This window comes from Aquarana catesbeiana, linkage group LG06, assembly GCF_042186555.1.
Source record: "Aquarana catesbeiana isolate 2022-GZ linkage group LG06, ASM4218655v1, whole genome shotgun sequence".
In the NCBI taxonomy this organism is placed as follows: domain Eukaryota; kingdom Metazoa; phylum Chordata; class Amphibia; order Anura; family Ranidae; genus Aquarana; species Aquarana catesbeiana.
The window spans coordinates 11695946-11714449 of NC_133329.1; the positions used below are offsets into that span (position 1 = coordinate 11695946).

Genomic DNA, 18504 nt, shown 5'->3' on the forward strand with positions numbered 1-18504 from the left:
CAACATAATAAAAGGATGAGTTCATCTTTGTGAAATAAAAATAAATGATAAATGCACATCTTTTTGCAATGAAAAAAATTTGATTTTTTTTACATTTCAGCCTGTAAGGCATGACACCCACAATCATCAGAATGTGGGTGCAATGAATCGAACCTGCAGACTCTCTCAGTATACTGTCTTCCCATACATCGTACGGCTAGACAGCTACTGAATGACAGGAAGGATCAATAAAATACCTAGAGAGCTCACCAGCACCCTGGTAGTTCATTGAGAACTAAAAGCCATCAACTGTAAAGGCTGATGGTAGTTGTAGTTTTTCTATTCACAGAACTCTGTGCAGGAATGTAACATGTTCCCGAAGGTGAACTCATCCTTTAATGGCTTGCCGACCAGCCGCTGTAATTATCATACAGCAGGTTGACACGGCTGCGCAAATCGCCGTAGCTGTACATCAGGCACTTTAAGAGTAATAGCAGGTGCGCGAGCGTCATTGGAGCCAATGCGCATGGCTGGCAGTTCCCCATTCTGACAGGAGAGTACAGACAGATCTGCTATTCCTAGCGATCAGGAACAGCGATCTCTCTACTCCCAGTCCATACACTCCCCCACAGTTAGAAACACCTCCCAGGAAACACACTTAACCCCTTGGTCGCCCCCTAGTGTTAACCCCTTCCCTGCCAGTGACATTTATACAGCAATCAGTGACTATTTATAGCACTGATCGCTGTATAAATGTCACTGGTTCCAAAAAAGTGTCAAACGTGTCTGATCTGTCTGTCGCAATGTTGCAGTCCCACTAAAAATTGCTGATCACTGCCATTATTAGTGAAAAAAAAAATTATAATAAAAATGTCATAAATTTATCCCCATATTTTGTAGACGCTATCACATTTGCGCAAACCAATCAATATACGCTTATTGCAAATATTTTTTACCAAAAATATGTAGAAGAACACATATTGGCCTAAACTTTTTTTTTGGATATTTATTATAGCACAAAGTAAAAAATATTGTTTTTTTTTTCAAAATTGATGGTCTTTTTTGTTGATAGCTCAAAAAAATAAAAAATGCAGAGGTAATCAAATACCACCAAAAGAAAGCTCTATTTGTGGGAAAAAAGGACATCAATTTTATTTGTGTACAACGTCGCATGACCGTGCAATTGTCAGTTAAAGCAACGCAGTGCCGTATCGCAAAAAAATGGCCTGTTCATTAAGGGGGTAAATCCTTCCGGGGCTAAAGTGGTTAACCAATCCTTTGTGAGTGAAGCATATGAGTCAGTTTGATGTCAAAGTACAGTGTATCATCTATTATATTATATTATTTTAAATATATTACATATTTTACATTATATTGACATCATATATCAATATGGTTCTTCTTTCTACCTATGTAGATGACCGTAAACCACAAGTCACCTGTGGCCTGGGGAATATAGAAGTGCGGTTCAGCAAATGTCTCTTGGAGAAGTGGGGATATAACACCTCAGCCTTTCATCTGAGAGATTATTCCTGCCGATCAATCACTGAAAGAAGTGATAAAAATTACATCACTTTCATCACACGGCCAGCAGATGGCAGTTGTGGGGGATCCATTAGGGTACGTAGATGTCCACTACTACAATATGTAATTTTGTATTCATGAAATGTTTGCATTACCATTGTCCCCATTTGTTTAGTCCAAAGCTTCTCATCCCTGTCACAACTGAATGGGCATTTGATCTTTATAAACAAATGTTTGAGTGTGAATGAAAACATGGCCATCAACATTTCCTTAGATCACCTTCTTTATGTGTATTCAGTGAGTTGTGTTCAATATACAGCTTGGTGACAGAAAATTCAGTTCATAAAAATACTTTTTTTCAATGGAATTTGAGAAGGTGACATGAGGACATGCAATGCCCCTGTTGCTATTTACACATCTATGGACATGCTACTTTTATGTTACTTTTTTAAATCTCTTCCTGATTATATACATTATGTGATGTAATTAAATCATTTTAACACATTGGATATTCAATCAAACCCTAATGACTTCCTTACTGCGCTATAGCCGAAAAACAACTACAGCACGGCTCTGTTATTCCGAAAGGGGAGTTACAATGGACGTCCTCCCGGGAACCTCACCTCTCCCTCTCCCAATCACAGCTGATCACAGTGTAACTAGACTTGGCGGTTATTGGCAGTACTTTCCTAACACTGTTACATCGTGAAGAGAGGAGAGCCTGTAACTGGCACTCCTGACAGGGGACATGTACACAGATAATCGGGGCACTGATCATCAGTGCAGCCCCATCAATGCCCATCAGTGGTGCCCATCAGTGCCCATCGGTGCCAGCCAGTGCTGCTTACCAGTGCCCATTAGTGTTTCCCATTAGTGCCTCCTCATAAGTGCCTCCTATCAGTGTCCATCAGTGCCATCTAATAGTGTTGCATATCAGTGCCTATCACTACTCATCAGTGACGCCTATCAGTGTCCATCAGTACTGCCACATATCAGTGCCCATTTTTTTGCTGCCTATTAGTGCCACATATAAGTGCTGCCTCATCAGTGCCTCCTCATCAGTGCCCATCACTGAAGGATAAAAATTCCTTCTTTACAAAATTGTCTTAAAAGAAACCCCCAAAAAAAGTTGTTATTTTTTTCTCAAACATTTCGGTCTTTTATTGTTTGTTTTTCAAAAGATAATACAAAAGAACTGTGGTGATTTATTACCACCAAAAGAAATCTCTATCTGTCTCAAAAACATTATAAAAATGTCATACGAGTACAGTGTTGCATGACCGCGCAATTGTCATTCAAAATGCAAAAGCGCTGAAAGCTGAAAATATACCTGGGTAGGAATGGGGTAAAAGTGCCCAGTAATAAAGTGGTTAGCTTATCTGTATTTCCAGAGACAACAAGAACAGAATTTATAGGGGGGGAGGTGCTGCGCTAACCAGAAGAAAGCTGTAAATCTCTGTCTGTGGTCAATTAATAAAATGACATAAAATCGCATAATAAATCGCATAAATAAGTGTTGACACTAAAAACATTCAAGTCTTAATAATCAGCATCATGTGTATGTGAAAAAAGTGCATAAAAAATCCTTTTCAGTTGGTATATACTAAATGACAAAAAAATTGCATAAATAAGTGTTGACACTAAAAACATATAAATCTAGATAATCATGTGTAGGTGCACAAAGGGACATAAACACTACTTCATGTGAATAATTCTAAATAAAAATACATAGAATAAATCAGAAATAACCATCAAAAACATATCCTTATAAATGGTGCAAAACGTACAAAGTGCCAGTGCTTAAAGGTGATCTAGATATCACAAATAAAACACATCAATCCAACGCAATATGGATGATAAATAATATAAATAAATGTTCCAATAATAGTGATATAAAATATATTGTGCTGGCCTGCGAAACAAATGACCAATGACATGCCAGTAAGTGCAGCAAACTTAAAGTGCCAGTGTAAAAGTCATTGAAGGTGCAAAAGCAAGTTCTGGTGTATTCAATAAAACAACAGTGGGGTGTCTGGGATGCAATTCACTCAGTGTCCTCTTCGTGCATAAAACACTAATGTAAGCGAGGGGGCAGGAGGCGGAGCCTAGCAGAGCAGACATGCATTGTTAGAGCTCCACACCGCTGAGGAGAGAAGAGAAGGACAAAGCGGAGCCTGCAGGCTCAAAAGGTATCCATTTGAACCTTTTTGCCCCAGGGAACAAACTGTGAAAGTTTGGGCAGGAAATATGGTACTGGGAGGAAACCGTGGCAGAAATAAAAATCACCTCACAAAGAGCTCACAGGCACTCACTGCAGCTGAAGCAGCTCCAGTCACCTCACAAGATACAGCATCAGGGCGCTCTCACAGACAGAAAATGTCACAGCAAGACTCTCCATTTGAGTCAGATACAGAACAAATCCTCTCACAAACTTCTCCACAAGCCTCCTCAGCATCCCCAGTAATATTATTACAATTTGAAAAGATGCTTCATAAGGCTTTAAAACAAACCTCAGACCAAATAACAAAAAGCCTAACCAAAGAAATAAGAGAGCTGGGAAACCGCACCGCAGCCTTAGAAATAAAAATGGATGAAATTGAAATTACAACCCAAGAAAATATAACAGAATTAGAACAATTAAAAAAAGAGAATTTAATACTTCAAACTAAGCTCGAAGATTACAAAAATAGAGCCAGACGTTCAAACTTGCGCATAAGGGGAATACCTGAAACTGTGACAGACCTGCAATCTACTATTACTGCTCTATTACAAGAACTAAAGGCAGATATCCCTATTGAACGTTTAGAACTGGACAGAGTACACAGAGCCCTCACAGCCAAAAAGAAAGATGGACCCCCACGTGATATAATCACAAAATTTCATTATTACAGAACGAAAGAACAAATACTAATTGCTGCAAGAGAAAAAAAGGAACTTAATTTTCAAGGACACAATTATCAAATTTTTGCTGACCTATCCCAACTTACTATTACTAAAAGACGATCCATGAACCCCCAACTAATGGAACTGCAATGCCACAACATTATGTATCAATGGGGCTTCCCCTTTTCAGTCAGATTTAACTACCAAGGTACAATTTACAGAAGCAGAACAGCAGATGAACTACAACAAACCCTTTTAAAATTAAATCTGACAGAACCCACAAGCAGCAACACTCCCACACGCAGAAGAATGGCGTCATCTTCACCTTCAGGCAGCACCCAGAAAATTTCAGAACAAAATGGGAATCATCATTCTCACAAAAGAGGCCGTTATGCCACATCATCCATGGACCAAGAAGATTCAATGGACTGACATCCTAATTCCTGATATCTCTTCATTTATTATACTAAGAGATGGTTCTCTATAAAAAAACCTGTATTTATAACTGAATGTAACTGCATTCTGATAGTCACACACTGTGTGGGATCATGTTACATTCCAGTTATATTTCTTATTACTTCTGATTCATATAGCCTTAGAATATATAAGTGAAATAAGGAAATTCTTGTTCAGTTATATATTATCAGGTGATAACAATAGATTTATTACTTTTTAGGACAAATATGTTCAATAATCCAGAAGTAATGGAAGCTTTTTCTTTCTTTTCTTAAAACAAATATATTATTACCTAACTAGTTCCTAGAATTATGTTTTTGTTTATTCTAATCTGAAGCAATACAACCTCAATTTTATGAGTTAACATATCTAAACAGTTACATATGAATAAAATATGTAATTGTTTACTCTAAAAGGGTTAAAATCCCAAAATAATTCAAACTATCTTCATCAATACCAAAGTTATTAACAGTACCTTTCTAACTGAATTATTTAGCCTAGGGCAAGACTAACCATATACAACCACCCTGGAATAAATAATTTCAACAAAAACTATATTCTGCACTCCAATTAATGAAACATCATTTTGATGTCTTTTGACATAGCACTTCTCTCCTGTAAGCGGAAGATCCGTGTACCCCCATTAGCCCTCCTCATTCTCCCAACCATATTATGTGGGAGTGTGACGAAGGCACTTATTCCCCTGAGAGAGATATTTATTCTCTTTCACGGGTAAATTGTGATTACTTGCAAAAAATAATTTATACAATGTATCATCTAATCTCATATGTTTTTTGTTTACTCTTTACTCCAGAATTCACTGGTTTCTTTTCTATCTATTCATCTCTTCAGTCCACACAGGTTGATCTGCGCAGTCAGCTCTGCATAACAAAAAGTAAGTCAAAACTATTTGATCTATTGCCATGGCACCACTGAATATACTTTCCCTGAATGTTCAGGGAATAAATGTCCCTCAAAAAAGGACCAAAGCCTTCCGTACTTTCCATAACAAGAAGGCTCACATAGTATGCCTCCAAGAAACACACTTCACCAAAGATTCTACTCCAAAATATATTTCTCCTTTTTATCAACAAATTTACACAGCTTCTTCCTGTACCAAGCAAAGGGGAACTCTAATTGCATTTCACCGATCCACACCATTCACCTTATCATCAGAAATTAAAGACCCAGAAGGTAGATACCTGATACTCATGGGTTATATAATGGATACAGCAATCACGGTGATTTCCTAATACGCTCCTAACAAACAACCTACACCATTCCTCTCACATATATTACAAGTGATTAATACACACAAAATAGGGACAGTGATAATGTGTGGGGATTCGAACCAGGTCCTCCTCCCATTTCTAGATAAATCACCTTTTACACCATCCAAAATAACCTCTAGATTACCTTTTTCTCAACTTCTTTCCAAATACAATCTGGTAGATTCGTGGAGAGAAAGTAACCCAATGAAAAAGAAATTCACTTATTTCTCGCACCCTCATCAAACCTTCACCAGAATAGATCATATTTTTCTAACAATAGGAATGATACCAGAAATTATTGCATCAGATATAATTCCGATTCCGTGGTCTGACCATAATGCAGTATACACTACTATAGCCTCGGCCATACCAAAAGCGCATGACCCAACGTGGTACTTACCGGACATAATGCTCAAAAACCCAATACATCAGATGGCCATTGAACAAGCTTTAAAGGAATACATATCAATTAATAATACAACAGACATCTCCCCAATAACACTGTGGGAAGCTCATAAGCCTGTCTTGCGTGGTACAATACAAAGACAAATGGCATTATTTAAACGGGAACGCAAAAATCTAGCAAAAAAACTAGAACTCAATTTTAATGCAGCCTACATATTATTTCAAGATAATCCATCTCAGAGTACAAAATCTCATCTGGAAAAATCTAGATTGGAATACGATCTATTTCTCACTGAGTCAGTTGATAAATCCCTCAAACGCTCCAAACACAATTTCTACATGAATACAAACAAACCAGGTACATATTTGGCTCGGGCATTAAATTCAACTAACAAATCTTTCAAACCAATACGTTTGAAATTATCAAAAAATGTTTACACTTGTAATCCAGTTAAAATAGTCCATAAATTTCACTCACATCTTGCAACTTTATACAAGACAAACAATGAATTTAATCCTACAGAAGCTGAATCCTTCTTCTCAAAAATAACCTTACCTGAGTTATCTCAGAATCAAAAAAGCAGTTTGGATGAGCCTATAACTATAGATGAAGTTACTAACGCCATAAAAGACCTAAAACTTAACAAAAGACCAGGCCCAGACGGCTACTCGGCTTTATACTATAAAACATTCACAGAAATACTCTCTCCCATTCTCACTGAAACTTTTAACAAACTTCTAGATGGACATTCTTTTCGGCAAGAAACACTAATGGCAATTGTTTGTATGATCCCAAAACCCCTTTCTGATGATACTTCCTGTGTGAATTATCGGCCTATCTCTCTGTTAAACCTCGATATTAAATTATTAGCAAAAATAATAGCAAAACGCCTCAATAGCATTATAGGAAAATGAATACATAGAGATCAAGTAGGCTTCATGCCAAATAGACAGGCAGGCGATAATATACGCAGGGCAGTGTTATTGGCACATATTGCTAAAAAACGGAAAATCCCTTTATGTTTTCTATCTCTCGATATTAGGAGGGCATTTGACACAGTATCCTGGCAATATATGCAATATTCATTACAAAAATGGGGTTTTGGACCCCACTTTTTAACATGGATCAAAGCATTATATAATAAACCCAAAGCCTATATAAAATATGCTGGATACAAATCTGAAGCCTTTAATATCGAAAGAGGTACCCGACAGGGTTGCCCATTATCTCCCTTATTATTTGCCCTTATACTCGAACCCATGGCCCAATACATCAGAACAAACCAAACTATAACTGGCATTGAAGTAGGAGGTATTACACACAAATTATGTATATTTGCAGATGATATATTACTTTTTCTATCATCACCACAGGTCTCTGGTCCTAACTTAATACCAGCTCTTGATGGATTTGCAGCCCTATCCGGCCTTATGATTAATCCTAAGAAATGCCTAGTGCTTAATATTTCACTCACAAACATGGAATTGATCCCGGCTAGGGCTGCACTCCCATTCACATGGGCAGAAAAATCAATCCCATATCTTGGAATTCATTTAACAGCATCTCATTCTGACTTATTCTCAACCAATTATCCTCCTGTATTAAGACAGATCACAAATCTAATAAAACAATGGTCGCAACTTCCTTTATCCTGGATAGGGAAGATTAATGCAATCAAAATGACTATTCTACCCAAATTGCTTTATCTATTCAGAGTCCTCCCTATTCCAATTCCTTCCTATTTTTTGAGAATAGTACAAAAAAGAGCAACTTCGTTTATATGGGGCTCTTCTAAACCACGTATACCTATACACACACTACATCTTCCCAAAAATAAAGGAGGCCTGGGATACCCTAATTTTACTAACTACTACAGAGCAGCACATTTGGCCAGTCTGTCCAAATACCATGCAAAACAGGAAATCCCATTATGGGTATTTATAGAGGTTTCAGAAAATGACCCTCTATTAATATCAAATTTATTATGGCTTGATCCTAAAGACCGCTTTAAAATTCATAATCCCATAACTAAACACTTCTTATCTCTCTGGGATAAACTAAAAACCAAATATCAGTTACAATCTCCACACAATCCTCTCCTTTCTTTTATCAGAAATCCGGCCTTTTATCCGGCATGGATCTACCCAAATTCTTTTAAAGCTTGGACAACATCAGGCATTCAGACACTAAATGACTTCATAGCATCTAAATCATTCCTTTCATTCCCATCGCTTAGAGAAAAATATGATCTACCAAACTCTGAGATATTTAGATATCTCCAAATCAAAAATTTCTATACACCATTCCTAAAGGGGGATACACCATTATCCCAATTATCCATTTTTGAATCAATCTGTACAAAAGATCCATTTGCTAAAGGTACAATTTCATCACTTTATAATCAATTATATGGAGTAGCAAATCTTAATAGACCCTCTTACGTTCAGAGGTGGGAGGAGGACCTGGGACGAACTTTAGAAGACACGGACTGGTCTAACATATGGCTCACATCTAAGTCATCTTCACCCAACATCTTAGCACTGGAGACAAATTATAAAGTCCTAACTCGCTGGTACCTTGTACCCGCTAGAGTGGCAAAATATTCACCTAATACCTCAGCTCTTTGTTTTCGAGGATGCCCAGAAATAGGCACACATTTACACATATGGTGGACGTGCCCAGTAATCCAAACCTTCTGGAAGGAAGTCTTCGTGATTGCATCTAAAATATTTAAAAAAATAATACAACCAGATCCATATTTAACTTTACTTAATCTAAAACCGGAATGGTTAACACTCTCTCAATTCAAACTTATGATCCAACTAATAACGGCTGCAAAACAAACAGTGGCCAAGGCATGGAAATCTCCTACATTGGTACTAGAAGAAACAATTCACAGAATGAATAATACAATGTCCCATGCTAAGATGGTAGCCATCGATCAAAATCAAATTCCAAAATTTGAAAAACTTTGGCATCCTTGGATAAAACAACAGTTCCTCTAAAACTTCAATGACTCTGTCCTGTTGCCATGGTAACAGATTAAATGACTTACAGAGACACCCATTCTAAGGCTTCAAAGAGATCTAAAAAGAATAATAAACTGACGAGCGGGACAATCTTGTGGACCATACCTCTACCTTTCAACCTTTTTTCTTCTTTCTCTTTCCTTTTCTCCACCTTACGATTAAAGCTCATTATCAGAATTGATTTGACCTATATACACTCTACTTGTAAACAATATGTATAGTAGGTATAAATCATTTAAATACCTACAAAAGTAACTAAGGAAATGATATATATCTTTAATTTAGGTTTACGTGAACCCAATGTTTAATATTTGAAATTTCATGATATTTACCTATATAAACCCTACTGTAAAACAATGAGCTTACTTTATAGATCCTTGTAAACTTACTTTATGTATCTTTATAACATTGTATACTCAATAAACTTCTTTTGACAAGGAAAACACTAATGTAAGCAGTGGCCCCTTACCTAGCGGTGCTAGGTCAACCACATGAATTGTAGCTAAAACGCCAGGTCCTGAGCCTCCATCGCGTCCCTATATCCACGCTTGCCGGTGTTGGGTTATCCTAATGGCAGCTGATTACAAGTGGCTATGGTCCTATCAGGGGTGCTGGACCAGCGCGGATCCTAGCTCAGCCTCCACATCTCAGGTATGTATGTACAGGAATATGCAGGACAAAGGTACTTGATAGTGAAGTATGTCTTAACCAGGTAATGCTTTATTAAACATCTTTAAGTAGATGTACTCACATAAAAACAATGCAGAGCAAACCTCTCTCCTACGAGCAGCAAACTCGTTCTGTGTCTAGCAATGTAAAACAGCCTATTCCGTCCCTACGCGTGTCATCACCGATCACGTGACTTCTTCAGGCACCGCTAGGTAAGGGGCCACTGCTTACATTAGTGTTTTATGCACGAAGAGGACACTGAGTGAATTGCATCCCAGACACCCCACTGTCGTTTTGTTGAATACACCAGAACTTGCTTTTGCACCTTCAATGACTTTTACACTGGCACTTTAAGTTTGCTGCACTTACTGGCATGTCATTGGTCATTTGTTTCCCAGGCCAGCACAATATATTTTATATCACTATTATTGGGACATTTATTTATATTATTTATTATCCATATTGCGTTGGATTGATGTGTTTTATTTGCGATATCTAGATCACCTTAAGGCACTGGCACTTTGTACGTTTTGCACCATTTATAAGGACATGTTTTTGATGGTTATTTCTTATTTATTCTATGTATTTTTATTTAGAATTATTCACATGAAGTAGTGTTTATGTCCCTTTGTGCACCAACACATGATTATCTAGATTTATATGTTTTTAGTGTCAACACTTATTTATGCGATTTTTTTTGTCATTTAGTATATACCAACTGAAAAGGATTTTTTATGCACTTTTTTCACATACATATGATGCTGATTATTAAGACTTGAATGTTTTTAGTGTCAACACTTATTTATGCAATTTATTATGCGATTTTATGTCATTTTATTAATTGACCACAGACAGAGATTTACAGCTTTCTTCTGGTTAGCGCAGCACCTCCCCCCCTATACCTCAGTTTGATTTTGGGCTTATGTCTGCAGCTGTCCAGTCGCATACGTGCGTTTTTACTATTTTTCTGAGTTCTTGTTTTCTTTTCTTTTTCCAATTGGGTAGCGCAGAAATATTCTTATTACAAGAACAGAATTTAATAAAAATAAAGAATGTACTTGATATGTTTCAAATATACAAAAGACTTCCTGTCACCTACCCATCATCCTTTCTTCCCATTCTCTGTCCAATTCAAATATTACATTCTGGTGATTATTAATGTAAAGTAAAAAATCTTCATTTGATGGAATTATATTCAAGATGAGAAGGTTTGACGCTGAGTATGTCCTAGCAGGCTTGCCAGTTTCTCAATAAGAATAAATAAAATGATTTGTAAATCACAAATGTTTAGGGTTGGAAATGTTTTTATTAGCAGTTTAACAAACAAAACAAGGAGCAACGTCTCAAGTTTAGTGACAATCACAAGCTAACAAGTGTGCTGAGTCAGCCCAATGGCTATCGCCCACAGCTTGACTCCTATCAACATACATTGTATTAATAGCATTGACGACCGTCACTTGGGACTAATGCCCCGTACACGCGGTCGGACATTGATCGGACATTCCGACAACAAAATCCTAGGATTTTTTCTAACGGATGTTGGCTCAAACTTGTCTTGCATACACATGGTCACACAAAGTTGTCGGAAAATCCAATCATTCTGAACGTGGTGACGTAAAACACGTACGTTGGGACTACAAACGGGGCAATAGCCAATAGCTTTCATCTCTTTATTTATTCTGAGCATGCGTGGCACTTTGTGCTTCGGATTCGTGTACACACGATTGGAAATTCCGACAGCGGATTTTGTTGTCGGAAAATTTTATAGCCTGCTCTCAAACTTTGTGTGTCGGAAAATCTGATGGAAAATGTGTGTCGGAGCCTACACACGGTCGGAATTTCCGACAACAAGGTCCTATCACACATTTTCCGTCGGAAAATCGACCGTGTGTACGGGGCATAAGAGTAATTCCAGTTGGAAGAGCTCCGTTGTCCATAATAAAAGTTGTATACAGAAAAAAAAACATTTTTAGAAAATAGGATAAAAAAAAAGAGAGAAAATTAGAAAGTATAGATGGGGGAAAGCAACCAAGGGAGAGTGGGGTTGGAAGAAAGAAAAGGGGGAGGAAGGAAGGGGAAACAGAGGAAGGGAAGAGAGAAGATAGTCAGGGTAGAGTACAAGGGCTGCTGTGGGGACAATCGTATAAAAAAGGGTTGCTAGAGGACAGCGGGGGGTGGGGGGACCTGTGGGTACATGCCCCACTCACCCCACCATCGGATTATATTTTAGGGTAGTTATATCGGGGTCAGTTGCATATTGGCTAGAGTATCAGAGGCGGAGAAGCGGAGCCAGATGCACCACCACACCTTATATTTGTCAAGGGTGTCGTTGTCCAGGATCAACATCTCCTACATTCTCATGGTATCGTTCATAATCGAAACCCATCTTGGCAGGGGAGGAGTGGTGGTTGTCTTACAAAATGATGGAATGAGCTGTCATGCCGAGGACATGAAAAAACGGAGGAGACTCAGTTTCTGCGATGTTATTGACCCAGGAAGCATTGAAAGGAGGGCAATCTTAGGGGAAGGGGTCAGGGTTTCATCATAGATTTTGTTATAACATTCAAATACCTGATTACAGAAGGGGCGGATCCCACCAGACATGTAGATAAATCCCTGTGGAAGAAGTACATCGCCGACAGAAGGCTGGAGTAGATGGAAACATTTTGTGTAATGTTGCGGGGTCCCTGTACCACCTCGATAGAATTTTGTAGTTCTTTTCCTGAGAGTAACAGGATATAGTGGATTTGTGAGTAAAATGGAATGAGGTTTGCCAATCCGGTCGGGGGATGTCCTCTCCCAGGTCTGCAGACCACATCCTGGTATAAGGTGGTAAATCATCATGTGTAAGAGCTTGTAGAAGAAAATATATAGTTGAGAGAAGGTGTCTGGATGTTTCAGAAAGGGAGCACAACCGCTCAAATTCAGTATGGGAGCGGTGAATTTGGGATGAAGAAGTGCTTTGGGATGAAGTAAGTGCTTTGTGAAGGTATACAAGTGGAGGGTGGTGAGCCAGTCGTGGGAACCTGCTGGTGTGACTGGTGTCCCTTGCAACGGGTGTATAAAGGTGTGCACTTGAGGCCAATCAGGGCTTTTAAATGGTCCCATTGTTTTTGCTCCAATGCCTTGGGGGAAATCAGGGTTATCGAACAAAGAGGACAGCGGGGAAGGGTAAGAGGACCGAATAGAGCACAAACCTCTGTTGTACCAGAGACTGAGAGAGGTGAGTGTAAGCGGTGAGGTGGAGGACAGACAAACAAAATCTGGTTTATATCCCCAGAGAAGTGCCCGGAGGTCTATGGGTGTTAAGTCCTGTTCTATGGCGACAGAAGCCTTCAGGAAGGGACGAGGGAACCATTCTAGGATGCTACATGACATGGCTTTTTAATCAGTCTCGTATTCAGGGAGGCCTGCCCCTACCTATAGCTTCAGAAGGGTAAGTCATTTTTATTTCACCCTAGGCAACCCCTGATTCCACATAAATCTGATGGCGAGAGAACGTAGAGCTATAAAGAAGGATTTAGAGACCATGATGGGGATCATCTGGAAAAGATATAGAAGCTTAGGTAGGGTATCCATCTTCGCCCAAACCACGGCAAGGAGGAACCACCCCACTCTTCCAGATCCTTCCGTATGTGGGAGAGTAGGGGAACATAATTCAGGGAGAATAGGTTAGAGAGGTTAGAGGGAATGGTAACCCCCAGGTAGGATATTCCCTTTGTCTGCCATTGAAAGGAGAATTTTGATCATAATGAGGACATCGTAGATGTGGGGAGGGAAATATTAAGGGCTTCAGTCTTGGTTATGTTGAGTTTAAAATTACTAAAGGAGCCAAACCGATGAAATTCATGGAAAAGGGATAGGAGTGAGGTGGGGGTGTTGTATATAAACTAAGAGGTCGTCGGCATAAAGGGACAGTTTATGGTGGGAGTAGGATGTCTGAATGCCTAGGATGGAGGTATTCTGCTGGATGGCGCATTCTAGATGTTCTATAATGATGAAAAATAATAGGGGAGAGAGGGGGCAGCCCTGCCGAGTACCATTGTAAATGTCAAATGGCTCTGAAACTGGCCATTCACTAAAACCAAGGCAGACGGTTGGGAGTATAGGGACATCACCTTAGAAATAAAATTTGTTCCTAAGCCCAATTGTTCTAGTGAAAGTCGAAGAAATCTCCAGTTAACCCTATTGAACGCCTTTTCGGCATCGAATTATAGAAGACAGGCTTTTAGGTGTTTGCGTTGGATAAAGGAAATGAGATGGATTGTTTTGGTGGTATTGTCCCTCGCCTCATGGCCTGGGACGAATCCCACTTGGTCATTATGGATCACTCCTGGGAGGAGGGGGGATAAGCGGTTGGCCAATACCTTTGCGAACAGCTTAAGGTCAATGTTGAGCAAAAATATTGGCCTATAGCTGCTACACTGGGATGGGTCTTTGCCCGGCTTGGGTATTATGGTTATATTAGCGGATAATAAACCTTTAGTGGGTGGGTGGGTGTCACCTATGGCATTGAAAGCTTTAGTCAATAGTGGTGCAATTTGGGGGGCGAAAGTTTTGTAAAAGCGAGGGGTGTATCTGTCTGGGCCAGGACACTTGCCTATTTTCAGGACTTTAATGGCGCCTAAGAATTCGGGTGTGGCCAAAAGTTTTTCTAGTTCCAGAGAGTCTAGTGTGTCAATTGTGGGCAGTGCTGTTTCCGTAATGTAGTCCCGCATATTGTCACCGGGAGAGGTGGTTCGGGTATGTGGTGTTGCAGAGGGGAGATTGTAGAGTTGGGAGTAATACTCTCTAAAGGCAGAGGCAATGCCTTTTGTTTTGAACGTCTTGTTCTGATTGGGATGGGTGATAAAAGGAATGGAATATCGGGGTGGCCTAGGATGGAGGACCCGTGCTAGGCACTTGCCACATTTGTTGGCAAGGGAGTAATGTTGATTGTGAGCCCTGTCTCAAGCTATCAGGGAGTGTGAGTCTAAAAGCTGTAGTAGGTCTCTACGGCATTTGATAGTGGACAAACACAGCAGGGTCTAAGTTCCATGTATGGATGAGTTTGAGTTCCGCTATGACAGAGAGGAGGCGGTGGATGTCATCCACTCCTATCCGCTTGAGGCGGGAACCGTGCTGTATAAGCACTCCTTGGACCACACATTTCAGGGCTTCCCATTGGATGAGAGGGGAGGTGGTGTCAGAAGAGTGGTAGGATATAAAGTTCCGTATAGTTTTGGCGACGTCCGCTATACAGACAGAGTCCCGTAGCAAGTTATCATTGAGCCTCCAGTGCGTTCCAATCTGGGATGCCGGGGGGTGCTCTAAGGTCAAATATATCGGGGCATGGTCAGACCAAAGTAGGTGGCTGAGGGAAGCCTGGAGAGGGGTATCTAATAGGGATTGTGAGATTAGGAAATGGTCAAGTCTGCTATAGGAGTTATGTGCCACTGAGTAGTGACTATAATGCTGGACCCACCAAACATCCACCAGATGAGATGAGTGTAGTAGGGATTTGATGAATGTCAGAGTGGAAAAAGAAATAGGAGACTTACCCGAGGATGTGTCTGCAGACGGGGACATGGCAAAGTTGAGGTCTCCACCGATGCTGAAGCAGGGACCCCCAAATGAGGATAGTCTGGTGAGAATGGATGAGAGGAACCGAGCCTGATCCACGATCCAGGTACTGTACATAGATGTTGGCGACTGTAACGAGAAAGTTATTTAGTTTCAGTTTAAGAAAAATGAATCGACCAGCTGTATCAATGAGGGAGTCTAGGACTTCAGGAGTAAAGGATTTGTGAAAAGTGATGGATACCCCTTTAGATTTGGCCTGAGGATTAGTACTATGGTACCACTGTGTGTAATACCTGTTGCGTAGGGCAGGAACTGAACCCGCATGGAAGTGCATTTCTTGGAGCATTAAAATATTCAAGCGCATTTTGTGGAATTGATATAGGATCTGGCTCCGCTTCTCCAGCCTATTGAACCCCTTACAATTGAAAGATGCTAGAGCAATCGGGTTAACAGTAGCCATGGTTTGGTTAGTATATGGGGAAGGTAGGGGGGAAGTAGATAGTGTTTTATAGGTCAGCTGCTCTTGGGGGAAAGGATATAGCTGAGGGGGGCCCAGGTAAAGAGAGAGAGAGGAGGTAGGCAGAGAGGGAAGGGCAGGGAAAAGGAGAAGTAAACAGAGAGGAGAATAAAAGATAGTAACATAGGTTAGGAGGACCAAATATATGTGAAGGCAATCAGTCAAATTTTGGTCCTCATCTCCAGGACCACAAATGAGGAAAAGAGGCATAAATAAGAGTACACGTTGGGTCAGTGGAGAAGGCGACGGGTTAAATTTGAACAAACTTTAACATAAACAAAAACAAAAAAGGCCACTAGGTGGCTCCAAAGAACTATACGTAAGGGACAAAAAGACCTTACATTGTGATATGCAGTAGCATACCATTTAGTGTACATGATGGCACTGAGAAAAAAAAAACCCTTAAGGGGGGGTGCGAGGGAGGCCACAAAACAGGGTAGCTCCCTGGTCCCCAGCTCCATGGGGAATCAGAGAACAGTCAGAACCATTAAACAAACAGCATAATATGGAAATAGGAAGTTATAGCTTCGGTTATGAATCGCTTGTAGGAAACATTAAGCACAATGAAAAATGCATTGTATCTAAGGGGATCATAATATGAGAGGCAAAGAAGAAGAGTAGTAGCAAAACATAGTCATATACAGTGAGGCATTAGGAAAATGACATGTATTAGGAGGCCCTGCGTTTTGGGCTAGGCAATCAAGGCAATTGAACGAGGAAGTTCAAAAACTCTTTTCAATAACCAGGTAAGTAACATTCAGGGGAAACAGGCTATTGGGAAAACCTGTCCGTGTTCACCCTGTGTCATCACAGGGGGTGTCCCTATGAAGGCAAAAGAACAATAAATGCAGTCAGGTTATATTCAATTGTCTGGAACCTGTGGGTGCATAGATCCGGAATGTTGAGATATAGGCCTGGAGTTGCGCTTGCGGTCCTGTTTCTGCCATTGACGTGCAAAGGGCAGGCCAGGGGTAGAAGGTGCAAAAGACCAGTCCGGGAGAGAGACCTGTGGGAGCTCCAGCATGCTGAGGAATGAAGGCAGGTCTCCTAGAGTGCGGAAGATGGCAGTTTTACCTTCATGATGTACCCTGAAGTGAAAAGGAAATCACCAATGATACTTCATTTGATTGGCTTGCAGCAGCTGTGTAAGCAGTTTCAAAGCTTTCCTCATCATTAGCGCCTGGCGTGAGAGGTCTGGATGCAGCATCACAGGGGTGTCGTTGAAAAGGATAGTGGTCTGAGTGCTAGCAGTCCGCATAATGTCCTCCTTGATCCTGTAAGAGTGGACATGGCAAAGGGTATCACGCACACAGGATGGATCAGGGTTCCGGGGGCCTGAGGTTCTGTGCACGCGGTCCAGTTCGATGTGGTCATCTTTGGGGCATTGCGGTAGTTGGTTAAAAATAGTCGTCACTGCCGCGGGTAGATTTTTGGGGTCTACCGTCTCAGGGATACCGTGTATGCAGATATTGTTGCGACGATTGCGATTTTCGATATCGTCTTGTTGGTAGGCAAGTTGTTGCAACATGACAGTGTGTGTGTTGATAATTTTGTCATGAGCTTGCACAGAGCTGCTGAGGCTATCAGTGGTGTTAACTACATCCTCAAAACGTGCCCCCATGTCTCTTTTGAGGTCAGAGATTTCTTTTTTGCAAGCCTTTTCAATCCTGTTAACACAGTTCTCAAAGTCTGCTTTAGTGGGCAGGGATCTAATATAGCTGTGGAGGGACCTCATCTGGGATTCCATGTCCCAGCCCTCACCTGAGCCCAGGGAGGCATTGGACCTACTTCTGGTGAGCATGGAGGGGAATTCAGAGTCCTCAGAGTGTGGGAAGTGACTGTGAGTGCTCACCTGTGAATGCAGGGACGGCTCAGAGCGGGCTCGAGACGGCGGCGCCGGCGCCATCTTGGATTCTGAACGGCGCCGTGTGGCAGCCCTGGATCGGGCAAAAAAGTCCTCTAAATTGTCTCCTTTTTTAGATTCACTGGTGCCCCTTGATGACCGGTGCTTATCCTTCCCCATAGGCGGTATTTTGAGTGGGTTTCCTGGACGGGATGCAGTCCGTGGAGCCGAGGGACCCGGGAGCTGTGAGCAAGCATGTCTCACTGCTCCATGCACCAAGCCACGCCCCAATCACAAATGTTTAGAACAGATCGGGGTCAGCAGCTGTAACAATGTAACTGGATTTACCCTTAAAGAACAGGAAA

At 40.7% G+C, this 18504-nt stretch overlaps 1 protein-coding gene across 1 annotated transcript in view; it reads left to right on the plus strand.

The window, feature by feature from the left end:
• The window catches only part of LOC141147851 (uromodulin-like), a 140488-nt gene that overhangs the window by 83831 nt on the left and 38153 nt on the right, over positions 1 to 18504 (plus strand). Inside the window, exon 10 of the mRNA XM_073635017.1 lies at positions 1397 to 1599. Within this exon, the coding sequence (XP_073491118.1) occupies positions 1397 to 1599 (203 nt within the window). The remainder of the gene's footprint in view (positions 1 to 1396; positions 1600 to 18504) is intronic.